Source organism: Periplaneta americana, chromosome 6 (genome assembly GCF_040183065.1).
Source record: "Periplaneta americana isolate PAMFEO1 chromosome 6, P.americana_PAMFEO1_priV1, whole genome shotgun sequence".
In the NCBI taxonomy this organism is placed as follows: domain Eukaryota; kingdom Metazoa; phylum Arthropoda; class Insecta; order Blattodea; family Blattidae; genus Periplaneta; species Periplaneta americana.
The window spans coordinates 92,284,180-92,297,523 of NC_091122.1; the positions used below are offsets into that span (position 1 = coordinate 92,284,180).

The 13,344-nt window shown below is 36.1% G+C and overlaps 1 protein-coding gene across 1 annotated transcript in view; it reads left to right on the forward strand.

Annotated features, from left to right (window-relative positions):
• The first annotated feature begins 281 nt into the window (after positions 1 to 281).
• The window catches only part of Rpt1 (26S proteasome regulatory subunit Rpt1), a 48,588-nt gene continuing 35,525 nt past the window's right edge, over positions 282 to 13,344 (forward strand). Inside the window, exon 1 of the mRNA XM_069828451.1 lies at positions 282 to 461. Within this exon, the coding sequence (XP_069684552.1) occupies positions 389 to 461 (73 nt within the window). The 5' untranslated portion in view covers positions 282 to 388. The remainder of the gene's footprint in view (positions 462 to 13,344) is intronic.

The following is a 13,344-nucleotide window of genomic DNA, read 5'->3' on the forward strand; positions in this document are numbered from 1 at the left end:
TAGAGTTTTGAAAGAAGGATCCGCTCTCGTGGGACGCCGTGGATTTGCAGGAGGCACAACGCGGATGTCACTAGGGAGGCCAGAACTGGTGAGGATTGTGACCAGAGACGTTTTATAGTCTGAAGTAACGAGTTAGAAGAGAGATTTATCTCTTTCTAACTCGTTGGTCTGAAGCGACTATGGTGACAAGAAGTTAAATCACAATGTCTTCCTTTGCGAGTGTTTATTTCATAGTCTTCTGCAACAACGTTGGCTGCATTGCAGGATGTTGTAGGTATTTTATATGAAACAGTGAGAACACTGCTAGTGGTGTGAAATTGCTTGTCAGCGTAGACTGGAGAGTATTTATTGTGTTAAATTATAGTATATTCATTTAAAACGTTACAAAATGCCTGATTTCCTAGGAGATGAAATGAGGAAGGTGAAAAAAGATGACAAAGAAGAGGAAAAGGAAATAAAATGTAAGTAATATGCAGTGAACAATTTTTATCTTTTCCATAATACAGAATGTGTACCGTAACATGATATACTTCGGTAAATTTAGAGTGCATTGTAGGCTGTAATTATAATTCATTGTCCATATTTCGTTAATGTAACAGTGGGTTTCAGTGTTCAGAACATAGTAATAATATTACACACCTAATCAAACCTAACCTGTCACATAATACACACAATCTAACCTAACCTGTCACATAATACTACACACCTGTAGTAACATTCCTCACATTTAGTATAATTTAATTTTGTTTGCATGTATTGCCGGCCCTGCTACTGGTGTCGGTAGCCACCTGGTGGAAGTGGACCGTAATTCTATGAAGAAAATATGGCGACGGTCGATAATAGAGTATCTACCAGCCACTGAATGATTATTGCACACTTTTATCACTGCCAATGTGGCGCTATAAACCAATTTTCAATACTTTAGGGGATAGATAAGTGACAGGAGGCAGAGGACTGTGGCAGTGTTAGAATAGCTAAGTGACTGTAGTTACAGTTTATTCAGTCTTAATTTTTTCTTATTTTTTGACCTAGTCTAGTAATTAAAACAAAAATATCTTGGCAATATTCGCCAAGATGATAAAAAAATAGTTTCACATTTGGACTAAACTAGCACAGAGTTAGTTTCTCGTACTCCACTTATACACCAAGTGTTTAAAAAGCCCTCTCCTCAATTTCATAACTTTGGTGACATTACGAAAGTTTCACGCTAGTGTATACTTACACTGTGCCTTGCATATACGAATCTGGGGCATGCTTCCGTACAGGTGCAGTGGCATTTCCTCTAATGTTAGAGCCCAGTTTAGGTATGTGTGCGTTAATCGAAAATTAGGGGCTAGAAAATATTGAGAATAGGACGCATGTTTATATGACATTTTTTTCGATTAATACACATACACACCTAAACTGGGCTCTAACCTTAGAGAAATGTCACTGCCCCTGTATGGAAGCGCGCCCCAAATCTGTGACAGGTTAGGTTAGTTTAGGCTTTCGTTGCGCCTTGCATGTACGAATATGTGATAAATTAGGTTTGTTTAGGATTTTGTTATACCTTTCATATACGAATCTGTGCAGGATTTTCAAGCACTCGGTAAAGACTGGTGATTTTTTGTTTTGTTTTGTGATGTAAGTACTATTCGAAATCACCAAAACTAACTGTATGTTAGTTTCAACAAATATTTGCAGCGGCCATAATTATTTACCTACCTCTTTCACGAAGTTTATCGGTATAGTCAGGCAACATACATTTTAAAGTGCGCAGAAACCAAATTATCCTTCTGTTCAGACTGGAGTGGAGGTTAAGTCATTTGGCTTGAGTCTGTAGAAGAGTGTGAACTACGGTTTACTCTAGATTAGTTTAATAAGCCTAGGCCTATAGCATTGGTGTATTCGTACTGTGTTATTTAGTTCAGTCTTAAAGTGTAAAATGGCCTACCCCTGTCCCACCTCTCGTATCAGTTAGTGGGTGTGGAAGTACAGTATGACATCAAGCACTACTCGAGAGTGGAAGCACTATGTTTTGTATGTTGTGCTATATTTTTATATTCTATATATCCTTATACCGATGGTCTACCTATTTTAAACATCTTGCTACTAAGAAATCACGCTTTTTAGACTTTTTTTTTTTCATCCAAAAACACCATGTACCCATCTCGTACAGAATCTAAGCTGTGTATTGGGACTTAATAGACCATCGTTTGTATGTGGATATATGTTTTGATCATAGCTTGAATCAGACTAAACTGTATTGAAATTGAATGGAGAAAATATCAAAGTGTGAACAGTGATAAATTTCAGATCTTGTCCCCATAGAACAAATCGTAGGAACACTTTCTTGTAAATGCACTTGAGTTGTTGCACATTCTGCATTGGCATGTACCGATAATATATACTATATAAATGAAAAATAATTAAATTGAATTTGAAGAATATTTTTTGAGATGGTTGATAATGCTAGCTATCTATACACAGGAATAAGTCTATCTTATCTTTATTACTGTGATAATTTGAACAACTTCTAGTCGGATCACTTAAGTGGTAACCTGATTATTTATTTTTCGTTATTGTGGGTACTTAATATTATGAATCCCCGGTGGTGACTGAGTAGTCAGACATTCGACCTATCAAGCAGGCAGTTCAGGTTCTAGTCCTGTTTATGCTTGGGATTTTTCAATGAGGTCAGGCTGTATTTGGTTAAAAGTAGTAAAATTAGTTGAGAGGGAAAATACAGTTACAAACAAGACAGAATTGAACACACGACAGACAGCTATAGTACACTACAATGATGGCAACTAACCCATTTTGTAGCAGTAATGGAAGAAGAAATGGATTACAGGTGTATAGTAAGAATAATGATGGCAACTAACCCATTTTGTAGCAGTAATGGAAGAAGAAATGGATTACAGGTGTATAGTAAGAATAATGATGGCAATTAACCCATATTGTAGCAGTAATGGAAGAAGAAATGGATTATAGGTGTATAGTAAGAATAATGATATGCCAGGATGCTAGAAATTTAGATATGATTTCTCTTCATCCCCTTTCCTCCCCGCCGAACACCACACAGTGTTGATTCTGTGACTGATGAATGTTAAGCATCCCCGTTTAGAGTCTAGATGCACTCCCAATGCCCAACCCTGTAAGTGGTTGCAAGACTTGGTTCTTCTAAGCTTAAGGTAAGCTAACCGAATCGTTTCTTCAAGAGATAGACCTCACAGTTCCGGAAAAATCGCTGTGATGGGTAATAGCGATTTTGTGCTTTTTGTGCTCGGATGATTCTTGGTGATTGTGTTTCTCATGATGAGCCAACAGATGTTTATGTTTATCGCTCTTCTGCAAGTTGAATTTGGGTCATTCTGTGTCAGTTCATCCAGACCGTATCACTCACTGTTTCCAATTTTGCTGAGACTTTCCATAAATGTGTCATACATCAGTGAATGGGTTCCTTTAAAATTGTATTGAAATTTGTGAAGTCATTGAAGCAGAAAATAGTAATACTTATTGTTATCAATGTAGTCACATGTCAGCTGTTGAAAAAATTACAAATAATGTCATAGTTTCCAATGTAATCATTGGATTTTTATTAAACTTGCTCTATAACAGAGATTTATATTCGAGATTATAAAAATTGCACATTTAAATTACTATGACGCTTTCATCTTTTTTAGGATTTTTTCTTTTTTGGCGTTTATTGGAAATTTATTTTTTTTCCAAAGTGCCACACCTTAGAAAATGTTGAAAATTATATATAGTAATGAGAAATACAGAAGTGTAAGGCACATTTCTCAAAATGTGAACAAAATGTAACTTTTTACAACTGAGACTGTTTGGCTTCAATTCTCTTGTAAGAATCTTGGTTTAAAGTATAGGTCTTTCCTGTGGCCGTACTGACATCAATTTGGCACTAAATGTTTGAAAATGAAACTTTTCAACCTGTCATTGTCAGGCCAATAAAATGATGTAGAGAGCCCATGTGGATGCATGAATTTTATTGTAGCACTACCTTCTTCATAATTGACTTTTTCAATAAAACCCACATACCACAAATATTCATACACACAAGCAACATTTACCTTGAAATTTGAATTCACAACAGGTTTAAATATGTCAACTATCACACTAGTCTGTATCAGAATTAATCACTTTGCTCCAATTTCATATGTAGACAAAGGCACAAATTGATGCATGCAGCATGTTCCAGGAATGATTTTCGTGTTTTCAAACCGTTCAGTGAGATCATTTCAGACTTGAACCATTTCCTCTTTTGTTACAAAAAAAAAAAAAAATAATAATCTCCTTGAGATTCTCCATACAAAAGTTGAAAACCTGTGATGCAGTGGTTATTTGTTCATTAAATGGCCTCTGTAAACTGGCTTTGGTATGCATCCTTTTCAAAGTATCTCCAATTCCATCACAAGGAGATTTTCCATGGCTAGTAGCAAAAAGTGACTATTTACACTTCACACCAAAGTTTGCTTCATGATTACATATATTAATGAAATTCTAGCTGTTCTTGTAGGCCTACTGAGCAGCACAACCATCTGAGAAGTATTCTACAGTTTTAACATGTGAAAAGGAGAACTCTGTTTTCAAGAAATTGATTATGGTCTTTTGAGTTTGGTAAATGAAAGATGGCTTACATCATGATCCATGTCATAAAAAATTAGGCACAAGCACTTTGAATAAAGTCTTTCTTCATCTTTCTTGTAATATGCCACTGCAGCATGAAGTGTACAGCTACCTGTGTCCCAATGAAACCCTTGGGCTTCGACTTGAATTACAAAACTGTAGTTTCCACTGAAATTCAATAAAATGTTAGCTGATTCATTATCCAGGTTCTCTATTATTATTTTCAAGTAAGAAGACTGTGCTTTTGCTCTAAATGAATGTGAAATGATTTTCTCAATTTTCTGTATTAATAAATCACAAAATTCAGAGAAAGTGCTTACTTCAACAACCATATTTACTCTATCTGTTGCTACTCATTGTCTGTACTGGATTGGTTCATCAGGATCAAAGTCATCTGGGAATTGTTGAATATGTTTTTTAGGACAAGATTGCTAGGGCACTTTGTGAAAAGATGTAGCATGCAAATTTTGTTATGTATATCAAGTTACTAGTTTCATCAGATCGTCCACATCTGTGGTGTAAAGGCTAGTGCGTGTGGCCGCGAAACCAGGTGGCCCAGGTTCGATTCCCGGTCGGGGCAAGTTACCTGGTTGATGTTTTTTTCCGGGGTTTTCCCTCAACCCAATGTGAGCAAATGCTGGGTAACTTTTGGTGCTGGACCCCGAACTCATTTCACCGGCATTGTCACCTTCATCTCATTCAGACGCTAAATAACCTAAGATGTTGATAAAGCATCATAAAATAACCAACTAAAATAAAAAATTCATCAGATTATAAGTTCCTTTCATATGAATATTTTCCAGAAGCAACTGAACATTCTGGTGGATTGTACACACACAGACAGCATGTGTACCTGAGGACATTGCAACTATGTAGTTTTTAGGTCTGAGGATTGCAAATTTAGATAAATCTATCTTGTTGTGAAGGAATGTTGCCTTGAAAAAAGAACACAGACAAAGAACACAGCTCCGACAGATTGCTTAAAGCAAGCTGATTTTGTTTATAAACATTTTTACTTATACTTACTTTGTCAATCATTCCGTACATTCTTGAATTGCCATCATCCAAATAAAAATCAGTTACTTTCTTGGTTGTCCCTTCTGAAAGCTTTTTCCCTTTCCTTGGTTCGGGCATTGCTGCTAGAATACCTTTCTTATTTACAAGTGCACATGCCTGGCATATCATATGCTCAGAGCATCAGGCATTTCACTAACTTAATTTCTTGGCCATGACAGTGGTACCAGTGTAAGTAGTTTGATTCCTTCATGGATGTTGACATGTTTAATTTTATCTTTAATTTGCCCCATTAACTCATCAAAATATTGTGCTTTCTCTTGCACATTCTCTTCTGTTGTCTCAAATTCTGGTTTGGTTGCTAGTTCAGTATTATAAATTTTACTGATTTTAGTTTGAAGTGCTTGCGCTACTGATTGAAATTTTCTCTTAGGTGCACTTGATCAGCATGACTAGGAACTTAGTGCAATTGTATAGGGGATATATCTAACTGAAGTAAGCTGGTGTTCAATCTACTTGGTGATTCTTAAATCAAATCTGTAGACTCACAATCAGTAACTTCTTCACCAGAAGAAGTAGAATAAGAAGAAGAAGTGTTTTGAGTTGCATGCTACAAACTTCACATAAGCATTTCCTACACGTTGGACAGAGCTTCTCCCCAGGAGTCACAGCTAGTCCACTATCTCTTAATTCCTTTTCTTCTTCCAATGTTATTTCACTTAGGGATGATTTAATTGGACAGTAGCATAACCTTTGATGGAGTGCGAATCAACCTAGATAGGCCTATTTGTTTATGTGTTTTGAGCAAATAGCGGAGTCATCTAGAGGTATGGATTGAATATGACTATGCCAGAGTATAAGTTTCTGTTCTTCGTGTGTCAGTATATTCAATACCTTCAAACCACGACTGCATTCTTCCCCAAGAAAGCTTCCCAGAATGCAAGGGCAACTGCTATTTACCTAGCAGTGAACAGACAAACAAACAAACATTGTAATCTGTTCAATTGAGTTGTGATTCTGTATTTACTGAGAGAATAACCATGTATTTTTATATGTTGTGAAATATAGGTTTTTAGAGAGATATATATACTTAAAACGTGTTATATTAAATTTTCACTTCTTATATTTACACCCATCATCTGACATCTTGGCTTCTAAACAATATGAGAGATAAATTGGCAATCCTGTCAACTGCTTGGCTTGTACGCAAATATTACAGAGAAAGTGACTGTCCTGCCAACTGCTTCAATGACCTTCAAATTTACCTAAAGAGAATGACAACAGGCATGAAACTATGACGAAAGCAACTAACTTTTTCTCTTCTACTGAAAACATACTTTTCAAATATTAACCCATTGTTTCTCCAAGACAATTTTTTTCTGTTAAAACCTTATGAGTCCATGGAATTTGAAGGTGTGGCAATATGAAAAAAAAAAAAGTGAACTTTCGCAATTAAATTTTATGTACAGAGGCTGACTGCTGACTACATAAATCACGAACTCAAATTAGGAAACTACCAGTACATTATCTAATTCAGAAGACAGTCATTCTACAGTTTCATTTCAAAAGATCAAATGTCTAGCTCAAAAACTGTAGAACGTACAGGATATTTTGTGTGTTAACATGTAACAATTTTCAATCCTAAGTCTGTAACTTCCAATCACAGAAACCTGCATAAAAATATATTCTATTATCCATGTGCTAAAAATGGTAATTGTTCATCTTCCTCTTGCTTAAAAAAGTCCTTTGTGCAGACACTTGTATTTCCCTATTTTGACTATGCTGACATTTTACTGACTGACCTTTCCAGCGACAACAAAATGAAACTTCAACGTTCTCATAATTTGTGTGTACGTTTTGTAAGCAATGTTCGTAAATATGATCATATTACTCCATCCCTGGAAACAATAGATTGGCTTAAACTAGATAAGAAAAGGAATTTACATTCACTTCTCCTTCTCTTCGAAATCTTGAACTCTTCTATTCCTTCGTACCTGTTGTCTCGCTTCACTTACCTTTCTTCCCACCACAATCTGAACACATGCTCTCGCCATGAAACAATACTAACAATACCATCCCATCACACCTCCTCATACTCACCCTCTTTCACAATAGCCCTGCCAAGACTCTGGAATTCGGTACCTGCTAGCATCAGGGACTGTCGAAATAAAATTGAATTCAAATGCAAACTTACTAGACACTTGGTCAGTAATTGAGACTCGTTCAGTCATGGTTTCTTGTAAATAGTTCTCTTAATCTATCACAAAATATCTCAATATATGGTAATTTCATCACTATAGAATTTTGTTATTCTAGGTTTAATTTGTAATTCAGTAAATACAAAAATATTCTTTGTTCTTAACTTCTATGATAAATTGTCTAGCTTTCATTAATCAGGTAATCTTGTCATACTTTAATTTTTATTGTAATTGTAAATTTAATATTAATTGTAATTTTATTCATATTATAGTTGTAATCCCCTGATAGAGGGGCAGAGAAGGCCTGATGGCCTTAGCTCTACCAGGTTAAATAAATAAATACTAAATAAATAGTCACTACTCTGCAACCAATCCGCAAAATCCATTCAAATTGTAAGACTATCCATAGATATGCTTGTAGCACAATTCAACACGTTTTTATGAAAATCCGTGACATAGGGTGACATTTTCAGAATTTTCTGGATGAATTGACACAGAATGACTCATTGATATCCTCGTGAGTCCTGAGAGTAGTATAGTATACTATACTATACTATACTTCTTACATGATTATGATGTAAGATGTATGTGCAGAGACCCGAAGTATAGTATATTATATCTGCATTTGTGCCCTAACTGTAACTTGCAGAATTTTTTCAGCATTTTTCCTCATGTCAGTGTCATTTTTTTTAACTTTAAAAATAAAACAACTGACTCACTGATGGCCTTAGCTCTACCAGGTTAAATAAATAAATACTAAATAAATAGTCATTACTCTGCAACCAATCCGCAAAATCCATTCAAATTGTAAGACTATCCATAGATATGCTTGTAGCACAATTCAACACGTTTTTATGAAAATCCGTGACATAGGGTGACATTTTCAGAATTTTCTGGATGAATTGACACAGAATGACTCATTGATATCCTCGTGAGTCCTGAGAGTAGTATAGTTTACTATACTATACTATACTTCTTACATGATTATGATGTAAGATGTATGTGCAGAGACCCGAAGTATAGTATATTATATCTGCATTTGTGCCCTAACTGTAACTTGCAGAATTTTTTCAGCATTTTTCCTCATGTCAGTGTCATTTTTTTTTAACTTTAAAAATAAAACAACTGACTCAGGAGGACTGATGCCTGTAATATAATAACAGTAGTGATTACTGCAGTGAGTATACTAAAAGCAAAACACTCTGAGGTGTGTTATCATGATGTGAGGGCACGTATTTTCTCCCAAGTATGTTTCCAAATATAGAGAGCGCATTCCAGTTTCATTACAGTATCAAAGAGTTGCTGATGTTAACCTTTCAAGTGGAACATTAACTAATTATATCCAGTTATGTTGTTCTTCAAGTTAATGTACTGACTTGCAATGTTGTCTGGGCTATGGAGCTATAACATGTAAGCCGACATACATCAGTCACCATTACTATGAGTCATCAGTCTGACAATGAGATAGCGATTTTTCGGAGCTGTGATTTTGGAACTATAGTCACAGTCGGAACCAGTGACACTTGTCACAGTGACACAATCACAGGTCTTCATATCACACCACACCACTAGTCACTGGACTGTAGGCTAAGGTAAGCCAAGCTAACCTAATCTTTGGTACAAGAGGTAGTTGTCCCCTCTCAAAACCCTCTAACCTTGTTCCTGAACTAGGGTCCAAGCTAACCTATTTTTTTTGTACAAGTGATAGCTATCCTCTCACCAAGTCCTCTAAACTTATCACCCAACTAGGGTCTAAGCTTGACAAAGCTAACATAATCGTTGTACAAGGAATAGCTATCCCCTGACCAAGCCCGTTAACCTTGTTATTGAACTTTGGGCTAATCTGAGCCTAGCTAACCTAGTATTTTGCATAAGAGATAGCTATCCCCTCACCAAATCCTCTAAACTTGTCGCAGAACTCGGAACTAACAAGCTAAGCCAAGCTAATCTGATTTTCTGTACAAGACATACCAATACCCGCATCAAACCTCTAACCTTGTCACTGAACTCTGGGCTGTTTGTCACAGAAATTAATCTGTCTGTCAATTCATGACAGTAATATTCTAATATCCTTTTGAACAGTAGCATTTGGTAATAATAGAATGCACCAGGATTGGTCCATCGATGGCATTGGAACACCACATGGAACACACATTCCTAGTACAGTATGCACATGTGCTGGGTGGAACTGTGAATGAGTGTGTACACAAAAATGACCGGAGATGTTATAGGCCTTGTAGACTTGACTAATATTTTGCAGACTTTATGTTGAGAGAAAATAATTGTTAATATTTTCTGTATTATAATGCCACTGAAAACATCACTCCTATTCAGACCACAATATTTGAAGTTTTCAGTGATAGTGTTGAGAGTAGCAGTGTGTGGTCTCAAGATTTTGTGAATAATGGTGTAGATTTTCTGATTTGAAATCTATGGTTATTATTTGTAGGAATATTCCATCAGGCTTCAAGGAACATATTCAGAAGATGCTTGTTATGTGTATAGGCAGATTTAACCACAATTTTGAACACCTAAATTGTGTGTGTGTGTGTGTGTGTGTGCGCGCGCGCGCGCGCGCAGGGTGTTTCAAAAATACGGGGCATAATTTCAGGTATGTATTTCCCACATGTAGACAATCAAAATAGTTCATTACAACATGTGTCCTGAAATGCTTCATTTCCGAGTTATGGCCTTTACAACATTGAAATTCACCGGAACGTTTTTCTTTTCGCAGGTCGTTTTCATTACAGAAGATGTTCAAAATGTCCACCTCCTGCTTGAATACAGACCTCACATCGATGTCTCATTGACCTGCGAACATGATCCCAAACTCCAGGAGTATTGCGTATGTCCTCAGAACATGCCACAATTCGATTCCGAAGGGATTCCAAATCAGACACCAGAGACGAATAAACCATTGATTTTAAATGGCCCCACAAGTAGAAATCGAGATGGTTCAAATCAGGTGAGCGTGGAGGCCAAGCAATTGGGCCACCTCTACCTATCCATCGATCAGGAAACCTTCGATCCAAGTACTGGCGAGCCGTACGACTGAAGTGTGCAGGAGCGCCATCATGCAAGAAGTGAATGTGTTGACGATTGATCAGTGGAGTGTCTTCTAAAACATGAGGTATGGTGTTTTCCAGGAAGTTTGTGTACACCTGCCCCGTAAGTCTGTTTACAAGTACAGTACATGGGGTCCAACTAATCGATCACCAATGATACCGGCCCACATGTTGAGGGAGAACCGCACCTGGTGATGAGATGGAACAGTTGCACGCACGTGGGTTTTCATACACTCATACATGCTGATTGTGGAAATTTGTTATGCCATCTCGTGTGAACTGTGCTTCATCTGTAAATAATACTAAGGCAGGAAAGCTCGGATTTACACTACACTGCTGCAAGAACCATTGACAGAACCTAACTCGTGCAGGGTAATCTGCTGGTGACAGGGCCTGTACACGTTGCAAATGATAAGGATACAATTGATACTCTTTCAACAGTCTCCAGACAGTCGTGTGAGGAACATTGACTTGCAGTGCTACCCTTCGTGTGCTGATAGAAGGAGTCATGTTCACAGCCTCCAGAATCTCCTCCTGTACTTCTGGAGTTGTAGATCTTGATCGCCCCTTCCCAAACCAGGAGAGTTAAATTTTCCATACTCGCACAGACGGTAATGAAGACGTACAAATGTCTTCCGATCAGGACATTGTTGCTGTGGGTACCTCTCCTGGTACAAATGACGAGCCAGCACAGCATTGCCGTCCGCCATACCGTACATGAAGTGTATCTCTGCCAGCTCTTGATTTGAATACATGTCGCACAGTCTAACGCCTATACAACACTGAATGTAACCTTCGCCTCGGAATGAACTGTCAGAGTGCCCTCTTAATGTCTCCTTTGACGACAACGACCTGCGGAAAGAAAAACGTTCCGGTGAATTTCAATGTTGTGAAGGCCATAACTCGGAAATGAAGCATTTCCGGACACATGTTGTAATGAACTATTTTGATTGTCTACATGTGGGAAATACATACCTGAAATTATGCCCCGTATTTTTTAAACACCCTGTATGTATATATATATATATATATATATATATATATATATATATATATATATAGAGACACGCACACACACACACACACATACACACAAAAATTGGAAAAGATCATAAATTCCAAAGGAGGAAGGTGGCCACCAAACAGACCTGATCTCATTTCCAAATACTTCAAGGAATATTGTAAATTCATACGAGAGGTAGATTTAGAAAGTAGGCAAAGTGTGAAGCAATACGGAAACACAAATATAGAGAATAGTAAATATAATTATCAAGACCATATAGAACTATGACACTTTGTCTCATCTCTGATTGTAAGAAAATAGCAATCTTCTAAGCGCAAATAGACATGTAGTATTACTCATGTAATGGAGCATGTTGTTCAGTAAAGACATTAAAAAAAAACACACACACATGCACGCACGCACACACACACACACACACAAAATAACTCTCCAAAAAACAGAACAATAAAATAATAAGTATTCCAAAAACAATTGTATTCTATAAATAGCGTCACAAACGTGTGTATTTACTATATGATCCCTATTGTACATAAATATCAAATTGTACATTTTGTCATAAAATTTCATTTGAGATCATTTTGTAAGTATATATACTCAATTAACTTGTAGATACACAATAATGGAATCAATTATAAAATAACAATAAGACAAACAAACTGTAAATATAGAATATAAGAAAACAGATGGTTAAGCAGATATAAAATTCAGGTAGTCGGTCTTACAAACAAATATAATCAAAAGGTAAAAGAATAATAAAATTGTACATATGGCTCACTTTAGATATAATGTAGACATTTCAAGTTTTTTTTTTTTTTTTATTTAGGTAGGCTATAAATGATAAAAATTGGCAAAGATAAGATGTACTCATTTTCATATTATGGAAACATGTAAGATTATTATCAGGAATATTGTAATTTTAAATGTAAATAACCCAAGGCATATATATAGAAATTTCAAGCTTATAATTAGAGTATTAAAATTAGTTAAGGTGATGGGCAAATTCAACTCTCATATTATGAAAAAAAGGAAATTGTAGCATATTATTGTAATACCACGTGTAAATTGTTCAGTATAATGCATGTAATATTACTATGTAATGGGGCATGCAGTTGATGTTCTCAATAAAATAAAAAAAAAAAAACACACCACACACACGCCTAATGATGGCCAATAGCAAGGCGAAATATGAACACGTGAAAGACACATAATACATTTTCCGAAGTTCCATATATATATATATATATATATATATATATATATATTATATATATAAGCACATGCCACTGAGCATAAACAAGTACCTAAATTTTAATCTTGAACAGGAAATGTAACAATCTCTATTTTATATACTGTTATTGATTGCTGTTGTTTTCCCTGTTTACTGCTCCTTACCATCCTCTCCAGGTACCTGGTAGAA